Source organism: Epinephelus moara, chromosome 4 (genome assembly GCF_006386435.1).
Source record: "Epinephelus moara isolate mb chromosome 4, YSFRI_EMoa_1.0, whole genome shotgun sequence".
Taxonomy (NCBI): Eukaryota; Metazoa; Chordata; class Actinopteri; order Perciformes; family Serranidae; genus Epinephelus; species Epinephelus moara.
In genome coordinates, this window is record NC_065509.1 from 28,683,653 (window position 1) to 28,707,672 (window position 24,020).

General features: G+C 39.9%; 2 protein-coding genes across 3 annotated transcripts in view; one reads left to right on the forward strand and one right to left on the reverse strand.

Annotated features, from left to right (window-relative positions):
* The window catches only part of zdhhc9 (zinc finger DHHC-type palmitoyltransferase 9), a 48,147-nt gene extending 31,374 nt beyond the window's left edge, over positions 1–16,773 (reverse strand). Inside the window, exons 1-2 of one of the 2 annotated variants that reach the window (XM_050042128.1) lie at positions 16,584–16,773; positions 10,718–10,922 (exon numbers count right to left, since the gene is read on the reverse strand). In XM_050042128.1, the coding sequence (XP_049898085.1) occupies positions 10,718–10,881 (164 nt within the window). In that variant the 5' untranslated portion in view covers positions 10,882–10,922; positions 16,584–16,773. Of the gene's footprint in view, positions 1–10,717; positions 10,923–11,013; positions 11,541–16,583 lie in introns of those variants that run through there. The other variant, XM_050042127.1, reaches the window with a different exon arrangement.
* Positions 16,774–16,862: 89 nt separating this feature from the next.
* trmt12 (tRNA methyltransferase 12 homolog) lies at positions 16,863–22,473 on the forward strand. The gene is made up of 7 exons (XM_050042126.1): positions 16,863–17,041; positions 17,278–17,446; positions 17,534–17,732; positions 17,830–17,980; positions 18,117–18,226; positions 18,485–18,642; positions 19,959–22,473. The coding sequence occupies exons 1-7, from the start codon at positions 16,989–16,991 to the stop codon at positions 20,334–20,336; spliced, it is 1,218 nt and encodes a 405-aa protein (XP_049898083.1). The 5' UTR covers positions 16,863–16,988; the 3' UTR covers positions 20,337–22,473.
* The last annotated feature ends 1,547 nt before the right edge of the window (positions 22,474–24,020 follow it).

The window sequence follows — 24,020 nt, forward strand, 5'->3', positions numbered from 1 at the left end:
ACACACACAGACACACACAGACACAGACACAGACGCAGACGCACACACACACACACACACACACACACACACACACACACAGCTAAAAAGGAAAGAGATGTAGCTGAGTAAACAACAGCCAGTCAGCACAACATGGCAGAGAACAAAGTCCACCTGTTTAGTCGCACCTGTTCATGTAGACACACCATGCAGGTACGTCAGCATACCTGTGCACTGATGAAACAACAACACACACACAGCACCGGCTGAACTGGTCTGAGCAGTTTCCCTGCAGTGTCTTTTTTCACACTAATGGAAACTCGGAGCAGAGATCAAATCAATAGAAATTTCCACTGGACCAGGCCTGTGAAGAATGTTTGGCCCATTTGTTAGAGCCGAGAGGCAGCCAGTGAGATTCAGACTGAGGAGAGGCAGTCTGTCGATGAAGTGTAATTCCCGTAATGATGACTGGTAGGTATTGGAGGCCCACTCAATCATCGCTTCCCATCAGGCTCTCCACGTCCTTCCTGGATGTGACCCTTTCCTCTGCTGCTGTTGAGAAGCAGGGTGGTGCTGGCACAGTGACGCTGCGTGTTCATCCGTCACCGCCACAAAGGCAGCAGAAGAAAAAAACTGGACTTTATCAGATCCTGTGTTTATGTGAGGGAAACATTTTCATCAGTGAGCCAATCAATCAGACCGCCAAGTGACACTCACATGCCTCTTCCACATTCCTTCTCTTTCTGTGTCTCCTTTGAGGCTAACAATAAAGTCCAGTGGTGTACAGCACTCAAGTACCCCAGCGAGCTACAACATGAAAATGCCACTTCTATGTTCAAGCAGAAATTCACCTGAGTCTGTTGGGGAGAACTACAGCTGTGTGGCTCCAGAGGGAGCTGTGTTAAGTCTGATAAATTGCTTCGAGTGATGTTACCTGAGTCAGCGTCAGTTGGGGCTGAAGACTACAAGTTTGAAGATGAAAAAAATCTGAGGATTTGGAGTTAGAAAAAAGTGAGTTTATCAGACTTTTGTAGCTGCTCCTCATCTCCTGAGGCTAAGGGCCCAAGGCGGGTTGTTCTCATATACGAATATACGATATATCCAAAGTACCTATGATAGTACTACTTAGGTAACGCACTATAAATTGTACGTAACCCACCTAATTGTAAGCCAGGAGGCTGCAATCATTGAGGTTTTCCTCAATCATATAAACATGAACGAAGGAGGAAGTCAGGGAAAGTAGTGTAAAGGGTGACAAAGTCAATGTAGGGAGATGGTCAGGGTGGTGGCTGGGTCAAACAAAGACAGGACTTCAACCCAGGAGACTGGGGTTTGTGTCCGGTGTGAAACTAATAGTCAACACTGAGTTATTTCTTTTCTGAAACCTAACCTTACTGGCAGGGGTGCTATTTCCTGAGATATCATGGCAGTAATTTGTAAGATATCAAACAAACCGTGTGCGTAACTTTTTAATTTCATACATTTCAGTGTACCAGACTTAGTATGCAAATTAAGTGTTCCTGCCATATGCTGTACTCTGTTGTTTCCTTAATGGGCCCCTACACAACTGTCATAAAATCATTAAAGAGTGACCATTAGGCCCTGAGCTCTCTGAATACAGAGAAGAGATATTTTTATTGTTTAATAATGGGACCCCATTAGCTGAAAAACCTGCGCTCAGCTGGTCATAAACAAGGGAAATAGTCACATTAGCACGAAACAGTTACTGTGTTACATAACATACAGATAAGTTACAGTACAGCTGATTCTACATGGAGAGTGTGAAGTTCACTCTCTTGTGTGTGTGTGTGTGTGTGTGTGTGTGAGTTTGGGCATTAGATGCATTAGGGTGTGTCTACTGCAGACTTTGATCCAGAGGATTTCCCCTCTTAACACAGGATGACACGAGCTCAGAGATGAGAAGCTCGTAAAGTCGGGTTATCGCTGAATTAAAATGACTTTAACTTTACAGCAATAAAACCACTGAACCAGGGATTAATACGTCACCTTGTCAGGCCTTGCTGACTCATGACATTTTACCTTTGTTGAGCATTTCAAACCCTTCCTTTATTAATACTTAACACTTGTAAGCTGTTGCGGATCTGAATGAATCATACTACAAATGAATTATGCACTTGCTGTGCAGGCAGATCTGCAGGCCTCGGTAACTCTGTCATACAAATATCTGTAGACTGTGACTGCTTCTAGGGAACGGCTGGAAAAAAAACACAACAAAAGCTCAAAAACTCCAGTTTTCCCTCTGCCGCCTTTTCCACAAATGGAAAGAAAACCACTCCATTTCCCAACTTGGTAAATATTCTGAGTAGAGGTGGATACTGTAAATCCTGCTGCAGCAGAATTCTCTGACAACTCCTGCCCTTTTACACAAATGTAATCGCGTCTCTCCAGTTTGTGGCTCTCGAGTACTACAATTACAACTGAGTCACAGAGCTAAGCATCCTTTTCAGAGAAATGAAGGGGGCGATCTTTGAAAAATCCAGAAGGTCGCTTTTCAGACCATCTGGGTGAAAAAATATTCAGTCTGCTGCAACATAAAAAAAGATTTTTCAACTGTTTTTTTTAAGTTGAAGCAATATTTCTAAACCATTTCAAGTCATTTCTGGCCACTATGTTTGACTGAAGCAGTGGTGGAAAGCAACTAAGTACATTTACACAAGTACAGTTCTGAGGTACATGTACTTTACTTAAGTATTCCCATTTCATACTTTAACCTTCTACCACATTACAATGCAGCAGGAAATATTGTACATTTTATGCCACTACATTTATTTGACAGCTGTTAAAACTTTTCAGATCTAAAAATAAAATCACATGACGCACTTATAAAATTCAGTGTTAAAGATTAAACCAGTGGTTCTCCATTTTTCTGGCTTGCAGCATCTTACAAGAAAATCAGTGTGTAGTTAGGACGCCTCAGCATGTTTCAGATGTCTGTGAGTTATTACAGTTAATCAAAAAGAGATTTCCTCTCTAAATTTTAAATACTTGTTCTAGAATTATCTATTATTTCACAAAAACAGAAAAGATCAGAGAGTATTTGTTGTTTTCTCTCTCTCTCATTAATCATCTTATGATCCCACAGATTCATCTTTTGGCCTTTTGGGGAGGCAGGTCCCTCGGTTGGAAACTATGACGTACTTAAAATTTGCTCCACTTAGCCAGCTACAACAACAAAGTGCTGCTTATTCATTGACACATCAGTATTAACAATCTAATCATGTAATGTAAAACATAACAGAGGACAATTTCCTATTTTCATCAATGAGTACATTTATCTGAAAATACTTTTATTACTTTCATTGGTTTTGAATGCAGGAGTTTTACTTATAATGTAGTATTTTTAAGCTGTTGTATCTGTAAAGGAATATTTTACCCCCAAAATGATCATTTGTATATCACTTACTCACCACGTGTTAAAGTGAGTTCGTGAGGAAAACTCTTGCATACCTCCAGCAAACGAAGAATCCAAAAATGAAGAACATTCCCAATGAATTTCAGACATAAGGGTCCGCATTTTGAAACAGAAAAACGATATCAAAACATTTACAAACGCATACACAGCTTGTGCAGTATAACCCAAATCTCAATTATCCAAGTGGTATGTCCAAAGCGACAGCCCTCTCTTACTGGGAACTTATCTATGCTCTCTTCAAAGCCAAACTCCATTGACAAATACAGTAATTTTACCTCACTGAACACAGGAGCTGGTCTGCCGCTGCCTCGATCAGTTAGTTTGTTTGTGTTATTGTGCGACGTTGGTGAATCTGAACTAACCTGTTAAAACACCAAAGTCACACAAACAAACTAACTGATCAAGGCAGCGGTAGAACAGCAGCTCCCGTGTTCAGTGAGGTAAAATTACTGTTTTTTTAATGGAGTCTGGCTCAGAAGAGAGCATAGATAAGTTTACTTTCAGTTTACTTTTCCCATCGGACAGGGCTGTCAGTTTGGGAAGTACTGAGCATAAGACTGAATAAATGAGACATGGATTATACTGCAGTCTGTAAACGGATGTTTTGATGTAGTCTTGTTGTTAATCATGGTCCCTTCTGACTTCAGTTTATTGGATTTTTTGGATTCTTTGTTCACCAGAGGCATGCAAATTCGCTGTAACACTAGGTGAGTAACTGATATACAAATAGTCACTTGCGGGGTGAGGTATTCCTTTGAGTACAGGATCTGAGTCCTAGTATATATTGATGTTACTTTCCAATATTTAATGTTTTAATTCAAAGGAACACATTCATATTTTCCTTGTGTTTTACAAACAGTTCTGGCTATCTGGACTGAGAAATACAGTCACAACTTAAAAACTTAAACTTAAAAATATATTTTCGCAACAGACAGAATATTTTTTCATCCTGATGGTTTAAAGAGTCTTTAAGGAATGTGAAAATGCCTTTAGAAAAGTAAGTGTAAAATGACCTTCAAGGTTTTTCAAAACCTCTGTGACTCAAATGTAATCGAAATACATTTACAAACACAAACTGTGGCGAGCTGCGACCTCTCGCTAGCTACAAATATCTGACCAGAAACATCCTAATTCAATATATTAGTGAATCAAAAAGAGGCTACACCAAAGCTTCACCGGATGCAATCATGTTGTCCAGTTTAAAACAGTCTTCCTTGTTATGCAACACTTAAACGCCATATGAGAGAGATGAAACATGAGAGCCAGGGTCATGGTCCTCGTACCAGGATTAAAGCTAGGATTACAGATGTTGCGTCACAGAATATTCACTAAGTGAAATGAAGAATGGTGATAAATCTGATGATTTAATTTCAGCCACATGAAAAACAATACCAGTGATTTAACGGCATGATAAAAGAGGAAACCATCTCTATATATTTACACCAGGAGAGCATCTATTTCAAGTCAAACAGATGAGGACAAAGTGAGGGAACATAAAGTATGCCTCCCTGTATGTCACAGGATGTGGGCAAAAATATCACTTCGCCCTCCACAGGAAAACATCCTCCTGCCAGGGAAGTATCCAGAGAACAAAGCCTGTAGATCACTGTTACTGTAAATGGTGCATGTACTCTGAATAGGGCATAAATCATGTTATTGCTCATTTAGCTGGGGCCGGCAGCCGCTCTCTGATTGGCTAACAGGGAGACAGGGTGGGGTTAGATGCTGAGGGAGGCTCAGGGATCGGTTACAAGATCTCCTCTGACTGCAGCCGCTCACTCTGCACTTCTCCTCAATACATCTTCACATTTTATGAGGCTGACTGGAGGACGGGTGGTCAGCCGGATGGACGGATGTAGATAGAGTACAAACACACACACGCACAAGCAGAGAGGAAGGATCAGTGTTATTACATGCACATATGCTTCTCTGGCCTCGTGGCTCAGTGTCCTGGGGTGGACAGACAGATGACACACTGTCCTTGTGTTCCAGTTTCTTGTTCCATCATCCAGGCTCCATAGGTGGCTATCTACATGCACATATGCACTCATGCACGCACACCACATTCACACAAACATAAACATACACATGGGAACTGAACCAGTGAGCATCCAACTGTGTGGAAGCCTTTCACGGATACATGTGAGGCATCATGGGTAAAATGTAAATATGCAAAATCTCATTTAAAAATGAGATCAGTGGATATCCAACTGGCACAAACCCAACAGGGTGAGGACACACAGTCCTAACATTGATTCTGCCTGTAAAGGGAAAAACAGGCTGGGCCCACCCCTTCACTGAATAATTTGTTTAGTCGTTCCTAATGGGTCTTTCCATTTGTGTATTCGGCTGCTCGTTTCCGCAGTTTAGCACAAATTAAAGCACAGAGAGGTCTCCCTGCACGGGGTGCCGATGGCTGGTGATAAAAGTGAGATGTCTACTCGGCTGGTGCTGGATATGAGCCAGCCCACGCCGGGACACTGCCCTCTCTGTTCTCCTAAGAATGCCACCAGTGCAGCTCAAAGCTCAACCTCAAGCCAACATGTGAGGAATGAATTCTTTAAAACAAGAAAACTACACTGTAAAGACAGTGAACCTGACAACAGAATGATGAACTGCAGCAAAATGCACCAGAATTAGCCGACACAAACTGCTTTGCTTTTAAAAATTAGATTATGATGATGCAGAGTCATGGATATCTTCTGTGCAGTAGACTGTTGTACAGTTTTTAATCAATGCCAAGCCTTTTACAGATTGAGTTTTGATAAATTATGGCCACTGTATGGTGTTTTGGGACAGTGACAATATTATAAACCATATTAGCCGAAGCTGTTAGTTGATTTATTGACTGATTATTATTTCAATAACTGATCAATTGTTTCATTCATCTTGAGCATATGATGAGTGAAACAATCCAGCTGTTCACTGACAGAACGACCATCTGACAAGTCTACAGTCATACTAGCGGCTCTGTGAAGCTGCACTCAGGCATTAGACATCTTAGTTATTAGTGTATTAGCATGCTAACATTTGCTGACTAGCACTAAACAAAGTACAGCTAAGGCTGAGGGGACCATCATTTGTTTTGCAGCTATTCAGTCATAAACCAAAGTACTGCACAGTAACCATTTTGACCTGATGGTGGTGATATGTTAAAAGGTTTCTAAAAATGCCAAACATTCATTTGCTGCTTTTCTTTGTCATATATAATGGTAAACTGAATCTATTTTTTAGACTGTTGTTCGGACAAAACAAGCAATTCGAATACATCACCTGGAGAATCAGAGTCATTGACTGTATAAAAATAATGAACATAGCCACCGTGACGTCACCCATTGGTTTGTGGACGCCTGTTTTGAAGCCTTTGACATTTTGAGCACCACCATCTTGTATTTTTGGAGCCAGAAGTCACCATATTTAGAGGAGAGGGTGGCACGAACCTAAACAATGGATGTATTAAGAGACCTGGATGCAGTGTTGAAGGTGGGACCCTGTTCATTCCTATGAAAGTTGCTCAGTGTTGCGTGAAGCCAAAAAAGCTCTATTTCTGGGGTATGAAATTACTCGGCTGATTGGTGCTTTCGCTAACTTGAAGGGGGATAAAATGATTTCATCGTGTGGCTCTTCTAGACTTTCCAAATGTTATCGGACCACACTGATCAAATCCCAATAGTAAACGGAGTCATTCAGCGGGGGTTGTGATGCTCATAAAAATGTATCCACTGATTTACAGATGTCACTTTCCCAATGTAAGTCTATGGGGAAAAGTCTTTGGGCATCTGGCATCACGTGACGGACATTGGAAACTGCAGTACCACTGTTTGGCCACTATGAATATTGGCTTTGATGCCCTGCACACTTCCTGGGGGCCTGATCCTAACACTAGTTGCTAGCTTGGATAGCAAGGTGCATTTACAACTGTGGGTAACTGTGTTAGCGCTAATGCTAATTTTTGCTATCAAAAAACATGCTTAAAAGCATTAATACTATATGTACTTACCAGAAAAACTAAACATGTGACTCGTTAGAGGATCTTTTAGACTTTTTAAGGTGACCAAAATGATGCTATTAACTTTAATGAATTGAAAATACACTGAAATAGCGACAACTACGGCAGCTACACTTTGTGAATCTGGGGTTATGCCATGGTTACGTTATCTAACCAGTGTTGTCGACATGGTAGCAACTTGTCAATGAATGGCATCCATTTGTCACTCAAAGCAGCGACAGCCTAATTATTCATAACTTTACATTTAAACAGGTGAGTTATGTAACAATTCATCCCCCCTGCAGTTGTCATGAACGGGGAAATTAGCTATGGAGACCAAAACCATTTTTGTACCAGGCTGTAAGCATGTTTATTTCTGTTGTTAAGTTGGGCATTTCACCATTGGGGTCTGAAGGGACTGACTCGCTCTTGGAGCCAGCCTCAAGTGGCCATTAGAGTAATTGCGGTTTTTAGCACTTCCGCATTGGGCTTCATATTTCAGCCCCCGAGGTTACCGCTTGATTAGATCAGCCATTTTTTCACTATTTTCTGCATGTATCACAAAAAAAGATGAATCTATTGGATGAGAAAATAATCTGCAGATCAATCTGCACATTGCAGTGCTAACACTATCTGATGTTATTCCACTCTACAATATTCATACCAAGAAAGAATGGACTCATAGTTTTAATGCTTGTATTAAACGCAGATCCAAATGGGCAGTTTGTGAATGCATTAAACCTCAGAGCTGTTTTGCAGAAGGCTATTACTCTGTCAGAGGTTTAAATCAGATACGTATCAACATGCCGTGTAATGGCGAGTTGGAAAATTACCCCCATGTTGTCTGGGTCCAATCTCTGCGTTAATATCCACCCCCCCCATGAGAGATAATTATGTTCAACTGTAATATGAACATAGCATGCTAACAACCCTCCAGCCATTAGTCACCACAATGCCTCCTCTGGGCTCTGGACGCTCAGTGTGAGAAGTATCATCTCTCTCTATTTGCTCCCAGCCGGACAACAGCTCCTTCTGTCCGGACTCAAAAGAAAAAGCAGGAGGCCATTAAAGTGCAAAGCAGATAGAGATGGGAAGGGCCTGGCACTATGTGAGAGCAGCTACTTCTCTTCTCTGCTATGCTCCAAATCCATTTGGCCTGGTAGCTGCATACACGCCCACAGTCAAGAGGGGTTACTGTGCTACAGAGCAGGATTTTGTGCTAAATCATCGTGCCTGATTTATCAGTTTAGAAACTGGCGAGACAAGAGAGAAGAAAGAGGAAACAAAGACAGAAAATAAATGCAACCAAACGAGAAGCAGCACTGCTTTACGATCACCATTCAAGCTCATGTTCTTCATTTTAAAAACAATCCTCTGTGCAACCTCAGCTGACAGGATTTGGGTTCACATGCTGCATCCAAGCCGGTGCTTGCAGTGCTAATGAGTCCACTGGGTTTGTGCGAGTAGTGGTTTGAGACAGAACTGCTGAGACAACAGAAAAAAACAGAGGAGAAGCTGGACAGCTAAGGCTATTAAATATTTAACACCTCAGTATGTGGTCAATCATAAACCTTCTCTCTGTCAGGAACTGAATTTTGAGCAACAAAACATGGATCCACAGCGAGTCTGGGAGCTCCTCAAAACAGAGATTCTTGCTTGTTACAAATGAAGGCGTTACAGGAGGCTACAGATCAGCTTTCAGCGAGACTGCACAAGAAACACTGATCCAAAGAATCACATTTAAGCACTTCACAGAAGCTCAAAAATATTAAATACTCATTTAAAACTACTGTCTGTCAAATTCATACAACAGAAATGGATCAGATGAGACTAAAAACTGGAGTCAGAACAACTATAATCAATATTTTTTATGCAAAACTACCAAATATTTTCTGGATCAAGTAAATCAAATGTGAGGATTTTAAACTTTACCTTTGTCATACATGATGGTAACCTGAAGATATTTGGGTTTTGAATATCTGGATGAATAAAACACGGAATTAAAATGCATCACTTTGTGTTTTGTTCTTGTGTTTTTCACTACTTTCATTTTATTGACTAAATGATAAATCTGTTAATCAAGGAAATAATTGCAAGATCAGTCAATAATGGTAATAACCTCTAGCTGCAGCCCTGGACTATAAATACCATGATTAATCTACATTTCCTTGATTTATCAATTAAAAATTCCTCTACATGGGGATGTAGGGTGGGGTAGGGTGGGGGAGTAAATAAAATCCCCAAAAGTAATTAAATCTGCCCATTCTCTGAGTAAAGAAGCAGCTAATAAATGGATGACCAGTAAGCTTGTATAGTGAAACATCCTTTCCAGGGCAGGTCCAAATTTGAGTGTTTTTTTTAATTGTCTTTTATGACTGTAAAACATTAATGTTTTAATGTTTTTATTAGGTGTATTAGTGTAAAAATGTGAAATAGGTAGCATGTACATGTCCTGCCTGCCTCCTTGCCTAACACTTCAGGACTGCAATGGAAGTAAGTCATGTGACTTTCTTGGAATATCATGATGAATTTTAGTACTGTATGCATATTTGAGTACTGTATTTTAATTTCTCAAACTAAATCTATCAATAATTTGGTCTATAAAATGCTAAAAAAAACAATCATAAGCTCTCAGAAAATCAGGTGATATTTTATTTTGTGCAAAACCAGAAATATACTTGACTTATAATCAAAGAAGACAAAGGAAACCAGAAAATATTCACATTTGAAAAGCTGGGAACAGAGGATTTTGATATTCTCTCTCAAACACAGCTTTGGAAAGACTAGTTGCAAAGTTGCATCATGTTGGATAACGTTACTCACTCGAACATACATATAAAAGGGTGTAACTTCCGTTTAAGAAGTGGGGAGGACACACTAAAATGGGGGTCTTGAGGTACTATTTAAATCTGAGTTCCTTTATTTTTAAGTATATTAAGGGGCTATGGAAGCCAAAACAAAATCCAGGAAATAATCGAGTTGGTCATCATTCTTCATTCTGCTAGAATACTGCTAATTATGTTAAATATACATTCCTCTGTGACATTTTTATGGAGTATATCAGGAGCCCAGAATCTGATAGTAGCATATTAAGTATGATTTTTTTGGTTAAATATTATACGTTTTCGAAAGTGGGGGAACACTAAATGGGGGGACATATCACCCTGTTCCCAGTGATAATTACACCTCAGTACATATGGAAACACTGTGAGGACTGCGGAGGGGCACAAGAGCCTTTAAGTGATTTATAAGCACCTTCAGGATCATAATGTATCATGCCATTAGGAGTCAGAGACAGAGATAGGAAATGAACTTACTCGAAGGCGAAGAAGAGAGAGCAGGTCCCGATGATGAGGAACAGAGTCAAGTAGAAGACTCCCTTCTGCCGGGCCATCATCACCCGGCCGTCGCAGCAGAAAGTGTTTTTCCCCGGGAGCTTCTCCCATTTTCGCACCTTCCGTGTTATCATCACCGCCGACATGGTGTCCTCGGTCCTTCTTTGGGTTTATATCAGCTGTTATACTGTGAAACGATTCAGACAATAAGCTGGTGGCTCTCACAAATACTGCTCAGTCAATGTGGCAAAAAAGAAAAACACAAACAGAAGACTTACTCAGTAATAAGAAAGATTTCTGCACCAGCATTTTCTTTTTAAAGTGTCGCAGTCACATCATCATTGTTTTCTGATCCATTATTATTTCCAGTTTCCCGTCTTTACTGCATCATGTCATTCCCACAGTCCCACGCTGCTTTCTCACACACAGACAATCTCAAGCCTCTTACCAGCATATATTAATAACACAAATATATAGAAAAGAAATTCATCCAAATGCTTGCGGCAGATGTTTCCCAGCAGACGCTAGATGATCCAGCCGTGGCTGTTGCATTGGGAGCGCGGACCTTGACCGATTGACATTCATATCATCTCGGTAAATCATAAATGATCCTACACGCGTCCACGGACATTAGACTGTGACCATGCTGCTGCTCATGGTCACTGAGCCTTCATGTATTAAAAATAAAAAAAGAAACCCGTCAGATATAAGAAATAACCGTCTGAATGGACACAAACGCGTAAAAGCTGTTTGATGCTTTTTCCCCGCAGGATGCCTCCTCTCGGTTTTAGTCAATGGCAGCAGGAAACACGCCTAGATTGAAATGTCTAATCTTAAAGGGGCAGGACAGGTAAAACAAAAAGGAACAAAGGACACAGATGAAGGTCCTCTCTGGATCACATTAATATGCTGGATTGCTCGCCCTGTAGTATTACCCAGGGGAGGAGAGTGTGAAGGAGTGTATTCATGGAGGTAATTGGCTATAGACACCAGATGCATTAATCCCTCCAGTGTTGCTTCATGTGTAGTTTAAAGGCTCCAGAGAGCAGAGGTAAACACTGCAGAGGTCCTCAGACTCAATCACCGTTCACTGAAACCACCAAGGGAATACAATATGTTCACTTTTCTCAATTTGTATAACATGTTTCTGGTTAGTTTTAGTTCATTTATTCATATTTTTCCATATCCACTACATAACTTGATTGAATCTGTATTTTTGTTTTGAATATCTAGTGATGTAGCTCATATGTTTGAAGTGTACATGTTCAGTGGCGATTCTAGACTCTGGGGGGCCCGAGGCAAAGAAACCCATCGAGGCCCCATTTCATGGAAGGTTATACTTAATGGCTCAGAGGTAGAGCGGGTCATCAATCCCCGTCTCCTCTAGTCTACATACTGAACCCCAAATTGCTCCCAACGGCCGTTCCATCGGTGTGCGAGTGCATGTGAGTGGTCACTGAATAGCAGGTGGCATCCTCCGCCACCAGTGTGAGAATGCGTGTGTGAATGGGTGAATGTGACGTAGTGTAAACACACTTTGAGTGGTTGGAATACTAGACAAGCGCTATATGAGTGTAGTCCATTCATTTACATTTAGTTATAAGTAGCTATCTGACTGCCCTAAGTAACTGTCAAAAGGTAGGTGGGGTCCCACTGAAGGATTTTTTTGGGGCAGCGGTCATGTACAGTGCCTTTATAGGAGGTTAAAGGGGGTTTATAGTGGTTGTTGTAAAATGTGCCAGTATCAGTGGCCTGCACACTGTCCGACTTGTAAAGAAATGACTTTAATGCTGTAAAGTTTCGGTGACTAGACCTTCATCAGGCAAACCGGTTTGCTGGTTGTTCTTCTGGGCCCAAATATTGGTTTGCCAACCATCCCAGCTCATCAAATGCAATCACTTTGTTAGAGGACTTAAATCAAAATATGACACACTAGGTACCCTCTTGCGTCGATTTTGGACATTCAAGGACGGGTCTCAATAGATGCTTACTACATAGGTAAAACACGTCGCTTTTACGTTTATTTCCTTAAGTTTAGGCAACAAGGGGCACCCACTAGCTCACCCAATAGAGCAGGCACCCCATGCTCAGAGGCTATGTCGTTGTCACTGTAGCTGCGGGTTCAGTTCATCCCCTCTCTCTCAATTTCAGGCTAGACTTTCCTATCTAATAAAAGGCAAAAATGCCAAAAAGTTTAGGCAACAAAAGCACATGGTTAAGTTTACAAAAAACATCTCAGTTTTTCTTAAGATAAGTACAGTTCTTGCCAACATAATGCCATGTCATGTGACTTATGTCATGTGACATGCATTACTAGTGTAGCATACTATGCATACGAGCACACTTTCTTGTTATTCATCTTGACAAAGGTTCTTTCATATCACTACTGATGATAAAATTGTGTTATGTTGCATTTGTAACCAGCCCAGGTCATTAAAGTCTTGGGTTACAACTTCAAATATCTGGCCTAAAACTTAGTAAATACTAAGTTGAAATGGTAATTTAACAGAGGGTTATCATTACTGATATCTATTTTTAAACAGTGAGTCCCTTGTGTTGTGTGTCTAATGCAGAAGCCACGCTGCAGTCACCAGAGAATCTGTATTAATCACAGCCTTTTTGTGACTGTAAATTCTGCTCGAGCTTATAATTTAAAGTCTGTGTGGTTATGTATCCGTGGCTCGTAATAATAATAAAGTTTACACTGACCATACACGCTGTATAAAAGCCCCTGCTAAATCACTTTGGGTAAAGACATAAAAACTGATGATGGCTCAATATTGGCTCAGCTCAGTCATAGAGCTATTATAGCCTCCTTGTTGCTATGAAGGCAAGAAGATGGCACTTTATCAGGCGCACGGGGCAGGGCTGGACCATAAACGACCCGGAGAATGAACCAAACATCTTTCACTCTCAGTCCGCCCTGAAGTGATGGACCAAAGGTGGAAAAGATACTGTACGTCTCCATCAGTCAGGATCCCTGCTGTTTTATATCTAGTGCAGGGGAGGACATTATTAATACATGACTTGTCAGATGTTCCTTTGACCAAGCTGCCAACTCAAATGTTCTCATGACTGCAGACATCTAAAAGTCAGAATTTAAAATCTGGTGCCAGTTTTCATTACATAAGGAGAGATCAGAGAGGATGGAGAGTTTGATCTCGCTGCAAGTACAAGTTTGAGGATATGACTGATCTAACGTTCAGCAGATAGATAAGATGAGATGGAATTTAAAAAAAGATAAGATAAGACAAGAAGCAGTTGCAATACAAAGCCAGAAAGAGTGCAAATATAAAGTATAAATAACAATAAAATATCAATCAAAGACGCAGATACCTTCACCCCCCAAAATGAAAATGGTTTGCTATATGAAAGGCCAATGCCATATCTACAATACCACTGACACTAACAAACTGACACATATTCCAAAAGGACATTAGTGTAGCTCAGGAGTCAATCAATGAATAATTAATTAATAAAGTCTAAGAACAAAACCAATAAAACAGGAAGAGCTGAGACAAAACTTTTAAACGGTGTAAAACCCCCCCCAAAAAAAAACCCATCTCCGCTTTGCTGTCACAAGGACCAATACAGGAAATCATTCCTCCCCCAAGTCATAGTGCTATATGATACCTCGCCTCTGTCTGACAGAGAGCACTCAGAGCTCTCTACAGTCGGTCCTCCATAGCTCAATAGTTTTGATATTGTTATTTTATTCCTGTATATTTCTCGTGTATATTTCAAATTTTAGTAATACTTGTTTTTGTATATATTTTTATATTTCGATATTCTCATGTCCATACACTTTTTGATTACTTACTGCTGTAACACAAGAATTTACCAGTTTGGGATCAATTAAGTACTATCTATCTATCTATCTATCTATCTATCTATCTATCTATCTATCTATCTATCTATCAAGGGCAACATGTCAACAAGTCTATTCTCATTACATTTGTATCAATACAAAACCACCAATAATCTATTAGATATAGATTAAACATTTTATCTAATCCAGCATTTTTGGGAAAATGGACTCTGACAGACTATAAATCAGGAGGATACACCTTTGAAGAGTAGTCAAAGCATCAGCTTTGACTACTCTTCTTTTAGTCTTCCCCAAAAGTATTAAAGAGTAATACAAAACCACAAAACCCTAATTAAATTTTTGGTTTAAAGAAGCATAAAGGTCTGGTGACATAGTAAAGCCTGAAATACACACTAATTAAATAAATAAATAAATGAAATCATCCTCCTTATGTAGATATTCATTTGGCTGCTGTGCCTCTATAAGTTCATTTTATTGTCCCAGCTTGACACAAATTTAAAACGTTTTCTTGGTCTTTATTAAAGGTTACATCAGTGTTTCTCAGCCTGGGGTCTGGAGACCCCCAGGGGTCCCTGAGAGAGCCCCAGAAAAATGGGGAAATGTTTTCTTACACTAGTATTTTACTATAGAAGTGAGCCCAATGTGAGTAAGAGTCATACTAGTAACTATTCTGAACATAGGTTTCACTTCCTCTACGGTTATCTCCTCAACTTTTAATCTGATCTCCTACCATACTTATGCAGATGACACACAACTTTACATAACAGTGTCACCAGATGACTACAGTCCCCTATATCTACTAAATAAGTGCACTGACGAAATCAATACGTGGATGTGCCAGAATTTTCTACAACTAAACACAGAAAAAACTGAGATAGTTGTTTTTGGCCCCAAAGAACAAAGATCAATAGTCAGTGCTCACCTTGACGCCATGACACTAAAACCTACAAATCAAGCCAGAAATCTTGGTGTAGTTCTGGACTCAGACCTAAATTTCAATAGTCACATTAAGACAATTACTAAATCAGCCTACTACCACCTTAAAAACATAGCAAGAATAAAAGAATTTCTGTCTAAACAAGATACAGAAAAACTTGTTCATGCTTTCATTTTCAGCAGGCTGGACTATTGTAACGGTGTCTTCACAGGCCTGAGTAAAAAATCAATCAGACAACTGCAGCTCGTCCAGAACGCTGCTGCCAGAGTCCTCACCAACACCAAGAGAGTGGAGCACATTACACCAGTGCTTAAGTCACTGCACTGGCTTCCTGTGTGTCAAAGGATAGACTTTAAAATCTTGTTACTTGTCTATAAAGCACTAAATGGTCTCGGGCCTAAATACATCTCTGATATACTTGTACGTTATGAAGCATCCAGACCCCTCAGATCATCTGGAACAGGTTTACTCAGTGTTCCCAGGATCAAAACCAAACAAGGTGAAGCAGCCTTTAGTTTCTATGCTCCCCGCCTGTGGAACAAACTTCCAGAATATCTGAGGTCGGCTGAAACTGTCAACTCATTTAAATCAGGGCTTAAAACATTACTATTTACTACAGCTTACCAGTGAACTAGATATGTAACTTATTGTTAGGATAATCTGTAGCTATTGTTTTTATATTTGTCTACTGTTGCTTTTGCTTTATGTTTGCTTTTTAAATGCATTTAAATGCACTGTTTTTCTTGCTTTTAGCTTTTGTTTTTAATGATCTATTGTTCCTTTAATGTTTTATCTTAACGTATTTCTCTTGTAAAGCACACTGAATTGCCTTGTGTATGAATGGTGCTATATAAATAAAATTGCCTTGCCTTGCCTTGATGTAACAACCACAGTCTTTTCAGATGCACAACTAATGTGTATCACTTTCATTGACATAAAAAAGGTTGAGAACTACTGGGCTACACGATAATGTGATATTAAACAGACTTCAGTTTTTATGCTTTATTTAAGAGCACCTTTACTGTACTTTAACGTTACTGTGTCTCACACTCGTGTAATTTGAGTTAATTAAGCCAACTCACCCTCCTGTGTTCGGAGCCGTTTGTCTCCATCTATCGACGTCGACGAGCAACTTTGTCCAAACTGCTACTGATTTATTCCCTCTTCTTAAATCACAAGAGCGTCCTCAAACAAAAATGCAACATAGATAAAGACGTAGCCGCCATTTTTAGTAATAAATTGCCCCTTTTTCAACTTCCGAGAAGCTTGAGCCGTGGCGGTTTAATTTAACATCTAAGCTAGCTGTTTGTATTCACAATAAAGCTTTGTCTTCTCAAACGTCCGTCCCGTATAAACGTCCGACTAGAAACAAGAGCCGTGTGTTGTTGTTTAGCAGCTACCGCTTACCTGTAATTTTGATTGTAGGCTAATTTAGCGCTCTTGAACCGTCAAACATAAATACAGTGGATTTGTTTGTTTGCTGGTAAATGGACGGTGTGCCTTGTCTTCGTGTGTCGCAGTGTCACACACAGCAGTTCAGGTAATAAGCCATCTAGTGAGTGGATGGCTGCTGCAGCTAAGTTAGCTAGCATTTAGCATAGGAACCAAAGACAATAGTGGGAATTAACTTTAAGAGAAATCTGGACAAAAAAAGATGGCTTGATTAACAAGTTTAATATGTTTTTGTGGCATAATGTAATGTAATAATGTGGCATAATGTAAAGTAATAATAATAATGTCAATGAACATATAATGTATAAACGTCATTTCTTACAGGAAGTATCTACAGTCTAAAGGAGCTCTGGACCTGAATTTATGTTTACTGAAGGACTCAGATGGGACTGTCCTGTTGCCCATTTTACCTTCCTGTCTGCCAGAACTTGATCTGCAATCTCTCAAATCCATGGTGGCTTCAGACAGTGCTTGTGAAATAGTTTGGAGTCAGGTAAAGCTGAGTTAGAATTAGCAACACAGTATTATACTTCAGCAGTAAAATTAATTTACAGGATCTGCTGTCCTGTTTTCACCACAGTGTCCTCTGCAGTCAAAGAAGAAGAATGGACGGACGAGTAGTAATAAACTAAAGAAAATCCTCCAGGAGCTGTGTGAATCTCATGGTGAAACATGGACAGAGGACGTGAGGGGGGACCTCCCTCGCAGCTTCCAGAGGCATGGAGACCTAGTCCTGCTGGGAGACAACTGCTTCTCCCTGCCACTGTGGAAGAAAATGGGTACTTTTCTCAAACTTAACCATACTTTACTGTAGTATTGTGTGTACAAAATAATTCATGAGGACTTTTATTGACTGCTATTTGTTACTTTTTTTAGATGAAGAGCTATGGAGTGCAGTGGCTGACGGTCTGGGGGCAAAGCGGCTGGCAAAGATGAGTCGAATATCCAGGGATGGATTTAGGTCTCCCGTGGTGACAATGTTGTTAGGAGAGCACAGCTGGGTCGAACATGTAGACAATAGGATTAGGTAAGTCTAAGTCTTGATAAATCAGTGATTTATTTGCTGTAGAATTGCTCACTGAAAAGGGCATTGGGCACATAAATAAAAAATGGACTATGCTCAGAACATGTGTGAACTTATAATGTCTTCACCTTTGTTTCAGGTATGAGTTTAACGTCACTAAATGCATGTTCTCAGCTGGAAACATCACAGAGAAGCTGCGGGTGGCTGGATTTGACTGCAGAGGGGAGACTGTGGTGGATCTGTATGCAGGTACGCATAACTGTGTCAATATGGGGCAGGGTTTTACACTGATAAAGACACATTTTTTGACTGAAACATCACCATGTATTATACAATCCCTACATAGAATCTTGTAGTGGATATCTGTGGTGAGTTTTGTCACAAGTCCCACATTAGGTGTAATCCCTGTCCCATCATGTTATTTGTATTGTGTCCAACCCCTCTACAATTAAATAGCAATTAAACATAAATTGATTTATTAACTATAACAACTGTATCTTTTCTCAGGTATTGGATACTTCACTCTGCCGTATCTGGTCCACGCGGGGGCCAGCCATGTTCACGCCTGTGAGTGGAACCCTGCTGCAGTTGAAGCTCTACAGAAAAACCTCATGGCAAACGGGGTGTCTGACCGCTGCATTGTTCACCAAGGAGACAACCGACAAGTAATGCGTTTTTATATGTATTCCATACTGCTTACGTAACATGCATTGTTTACACGCAACTACAATATTAGCTCTGTCCTAATTAAATACCTCACCACAGGGAGGGAAGTGTTGACGTATGCCCTCTTGTGGTTGTCGTAGTTCCCATCGTCACTGAAAGTTACACATAGCTGCACAAACCAATAATGCGTCACTCAAATAAACACATTGAATGCTGAGGTAATATCACAGTAATTAAATTAAGTAATGTTAGAATTCAGGTCATTTCTGGTGGGAAAACTTAGCTGTTACAGTGTGCGTATCACTGTTGTCATACTGTATATCTGTAATAACTCTAGTCATTTTTATTTCTAATATTTCATGGAAATAATATTGTGATGATACAGTGATTATATGATATTTTGTTACACTGTTCTGTCATCAAAATGATGTATGAACTGTAATATAAAGTTACATTAAGAATATTCATATATACATTTTTCCCCCACAACTCCATGGGATGAATATTGAACTGTTTTGTTTCTTTCTGCTTGGTTTTATACTTCAAATTGATTTCAACTATATCACTCAGTTCCTAACCTCTGCCAGGAGCCTTTATTTCAACCCTTTAAGTAGATTTTATGTCGTGAAACTTGAACTAGATCGACACAGAAAAAAACAGCTGATCATATTTTTAGCAGTTATCCAGGATTTCTACTATTTGATAGTTGTTGTTTTTTGTCATAACTATTAAAAGTGCCAGAGACAGACTTTATTTGAAACCACGCTGGTATTTTTTGCAGAATCAAAAGAACAATTCAGATTGGAGTGTAAAAGTTAGCAATGATGTTTGGGCGCATCAGAAAATTGGACGGCAAAAACTTAATCCAAGGGCAGTCTGGTTTTTCCTATTTTTTCCTATTTAAATTTCACTGTAATTGCAAGCACACTTCTTGCATTACAGCAGTGAAAAATTCAAATTGTTCTTTTTTTAAATTTGCACAGAGCACAAGACATTAAAGGCATCTCAATATTCGGTATTGTCTCATTTTGTACAGTAGTCTCTTGGTTTTAAAATGCCATTGGCAGTCCTTTTAATCTGTATCTTTTCCCCAGAATACCAAATATTTCACGAGTGACGTTGTAAATCGTGGCCTTCAGCTAGAGTCTCAAAGTCGATTTATTGTATGTTAAAAGCATGTGCTGCTAAATGTTTTGTGCACTGACTGTAGCTATAAAGATCTATTACACAAATATGACAAAAGTTCATAAAGGTGTTTTGGAAAGAGAATTTAGTTAACAGTATTAAAGGGGTTTTTTATTCTTCTTTCTTTCAGCTCCAGCTGTGTGACATTGCCGACAGAGTGAACCTGGGTCTCATACCGAGCTCTGAGGACGGCTGGCCTGTCGCCTGTCGACTGCTGAAGAGAACAACGGGAGGCATTTTGCACATTCACCAGAACGTTACCTCAGTGTTACCGAGCACGGCAGCCATTCCAGTAATCAATGATGCCACCTCCAGGGCTTCTGGGAGGACAGCTGACAGAGAGGCGTGGCAGGCCTGGGCCGATGACACAGCAAACCGCATCGCCTCTCTTTTAAAGGACATCACTGACGCACGGTGGATAACAAACATCCAGCATATTGAACATGTGAAGTCATACGCTCCTCATGTTCATCATATTGTGTTGGACTTGGAGTGCAGACCGTCATGAGCTGAGGAGATAAACGCAGATACTGAGTGAACACTGTGACATTCAACATTTAATGTGCCGCAGTCTAGAGAAGAAATAGACGAGTGTACGGTCCAGAAGTTTCCACTGCAGCCAGCTGGTCACTGATTATTTCATCTGTAAGGTAGTGACATCAGCAGCTGCTGTGTTTCTATAAACATTTGTTTATCCAGGGCAGGTTTACCAACCACTAATACTGTGTTTATTTTACAGAAACACCCTGCCTCACACTCATGCAAATGTAATCCCATCTGTAAGCACACAAGCTTTGCCACAGTCACAACCTTACCTGTTGGCTGCTGGATAACAGTAGTGGGTTAAGGTGCCTTGCTCAACGGCACCTTGTTGTTGTGTTATACTCACTTAATTTCCCTGCTGTGTTTGATCACCAGACCCCTTGTGGCTGGCTGAAATGAAAAGCTGTAGACGTAGACGTGACTCACGTCACATCAGTGTGCTGGTAATTACAGGAACACCCAAACATATAAAACTCCAATATTATGACTTGTACTGCCACAGGGTTCATTATGTGCAGTGAATTACAGGTCAACCTCTACAAGATTTTTTTTATGTTACTGCTCTGCCACGCCAGTATATGTTTGGAACTTCAGGAGGAAACAGCTCATTTTTGCAAAAACATTTGTAAATACTATGTGACAATTTCACATCTGAGCGACAGAAAGGTGTGAAAATAAAGAAAAGGCTGAATAAATAGGTGGAGAAACAGAATTCAGACATTGATTACTGGACAGGCCTACTGGGCACATGCCCAGAGGTCCAAGAAGTCAGAGCCCCTGGGCAAGAGCCTCCGTTTGAATTGACAGGTAATATTTCATGTTGGAACGTCAGTCAAACAGCCCCAAAGAGACACAAAGCACCTGCAAAATGAGGACAAAGAAGGGTTTTAACACCTTTTCATGGATGAAATTTCAAAACTTTTCCATGACTTTTCAAGGACCCATCATTTTTTTTCAAACATATCAGACATTCAAACTCTAATCAAACATAATTTTAGCTACAGGGCATACATAAATGTAAAGACAGAACACCGAGAAACGTCCTCACACATCGACACATATTAAAGCTACGTTACCTGACAGCTACAGAAAATAATTTGCTGTTATGTTACATCATGTTGAAGGTTATCCACAGGAGATTACTCTAACAATTTCATTATGCACAATGATTTTTCCAAACCTTTTAATGATTTGTACTAATTCCAGGCATGGAAAATGTAATTGTGAAATACCATGACTTTTCCGGGTTTTCCATGACCAAGGGAACCCTGACAGAGGATGAAAAACAACTGCAAATGGTTACAGAGACATGTAAAATTACCATTAAGATGTAAAACAACTGCAAAACCATGTCAAAGAAATCCAGAATGACAGCAAAAAGATGCAAAATGTTCACAGACATGCAAAACAAAGCAATGAAAAACAACCAAAAGGAGACATACAACGCTCACGTAGAAATGAAGCCACGATGAGATGCAAAATGGCCACACTTGGTCCTTTTCAGCCCTCTAAGTGGACTCAGAGCGGTGACTCAGCATTTTTTGCACATACGTGAACACTCCAAGAAAACTCAGACGCCTCTGAAGTGAACCGCACTCAGACCTCTGTGCCTTGTGAGCACAAAGCGCTCCAGGTTCACTTTGCTTTTGCCACAGTATTTAACCCTCTAGATCACATGCTGTTGCACTGGGACGCTTGAAAAAACAGATGAAACCACGTCAGCCTGAAACACTTGTAAGGACGCAGGATGAGGAGTAGTTTGGTCCATGGAAGATACTGCACGTCTCCAGATGTGGAATATAGAACACATCAAACAGCAACAGTCTACAGCACAGAAACACTAAGGTCTTCCTCCAATTTTAAGTTCATCTGAAAGGAAGGGGTTTCATAACCATGCTGCAGGGCCACGTCAAAGTAAAAACGAAACTATGTCAGTATATATTATAGACGATAGTGTGAACAGAAAGAGGACTGAGGCCCCATCAGTAGGGATAGACCGATATGGATTTTTTAGGGCCGATGCCGATACCGATTTTTTTCCATCACCCTTAGCCGATGACCGATTATGGACTGCCGATTTTCTTGAGCCGATATTTGGGGCCGATACTGCTTTTGCTCCCTCAATTTACATAAAAAAAAATGACACAATGATAACAAATATTACAGGTCTCAAGTTTAAAATAAGAAACATTTATTGAACAGTAAAAAATACTAAAACAAGATGGAAAGTTGAGGTAGAACAGGTAGAATATTATTATTATTATTATTATTATTATACATTCAAATAAAAAAAGAGTTCAGTGCTCTTAAATCTTCCAGTAATGTCTTTATAAAATAAACAAATATTTAAGCTGAAGCATAAATAAAACAACAACTACTGTACACAGTAGGATTCAACAGCTTTGTTCAACTTAACCACATACTTTCAAATGAAAAAAAGTGCCAGGGAAAAATAAATCCGCGAACCCACGTGCGTATCGGCCGATGCCGATACAAGTAAAAAACTCAAATATCGGCCTGATATATTGGCCGGCCGATGTATCGGTCTATCCTTACCCATCAGAGCTGAAGTTGACCAGAAAGAGAACTGAGTCCTCTTTCAAATGAACCGACAATGTGAACGCAAAAAGAACTGAGTCCCTTTTCTGTCGGTCCACAATTTTGTGAACTTTAAGAGGACTGAGTTCAGTTAATTTAAAAAGGACTATCTGTGAAAACACCCTAGGAAGAGTTTTGTGCCTCTTTCAGTCTGAGGGTGTTGCTCTAATGATGGAGAGGTGGGGGCCTTTTACATGTCTGTGTCCAGGGACCCATTGTTTCAAAATCTGTCCATGAATACAGATGTGTCCATACAGGGGGGGCATGAGCATAGAAATGATGTGAATCATATGATATGCCTTTAAAGTCAGCAGGTCTGACCCTGATGAACAGCTACAGGAGATTTTTGGCCCAAATAAGGGAATGTCTTCTGCTTCTGGATGAGTGGTGTTCATCCTTCCAGTAGAAATCACTGACGCTGCTTGTGATGAATCAACATGTTAATAAAACAGTTCATGTTCTTCACCTATCTGTATCTGCTGTTGCAGGAGGTGAATTCCTCTGCCTGACAGTAGAGCCATATTAAACAGATACAGTTGGATTTTATCACTGAGTGATGGCCCATATGAGATTCCTCTTATGTGTAGTATTCATCATATGAAATACAAAGTCAGCAGAAATATGCAGGGTCACCTCTGTCAATCTGTCTTCTTTCAGACTATTGGAAAGAAAACGTCCAAAATACAGAGTCAGGTATTTATTTTAGTTTGGATAAAGCACATATTTAATTAGAAAATCCCTCCTTTGCAAATACAATCACAAAACTTCAGAAAATTTGTAATACAAAAAATAATTGTCTCAATGAAGTAAGTAATTCAACTGGGGACGTATCGTGGCGATATTTATGGGGTACATTTTGTTTCTTATTTTTTGCCTAAAAGAAGTATGGAATATAACAATACATATCTTTAAAGGTCATTTTCTCAAAATGAGTTTTTTCTGTCATACTCTGAGCCAAAAATCTCATCTCCAGCAGCACCTACATACACCAAACATTCCAGTTCTATTCCTATCTATATTCTGAAGGTTTTCATCATTCATAGCCTGATTT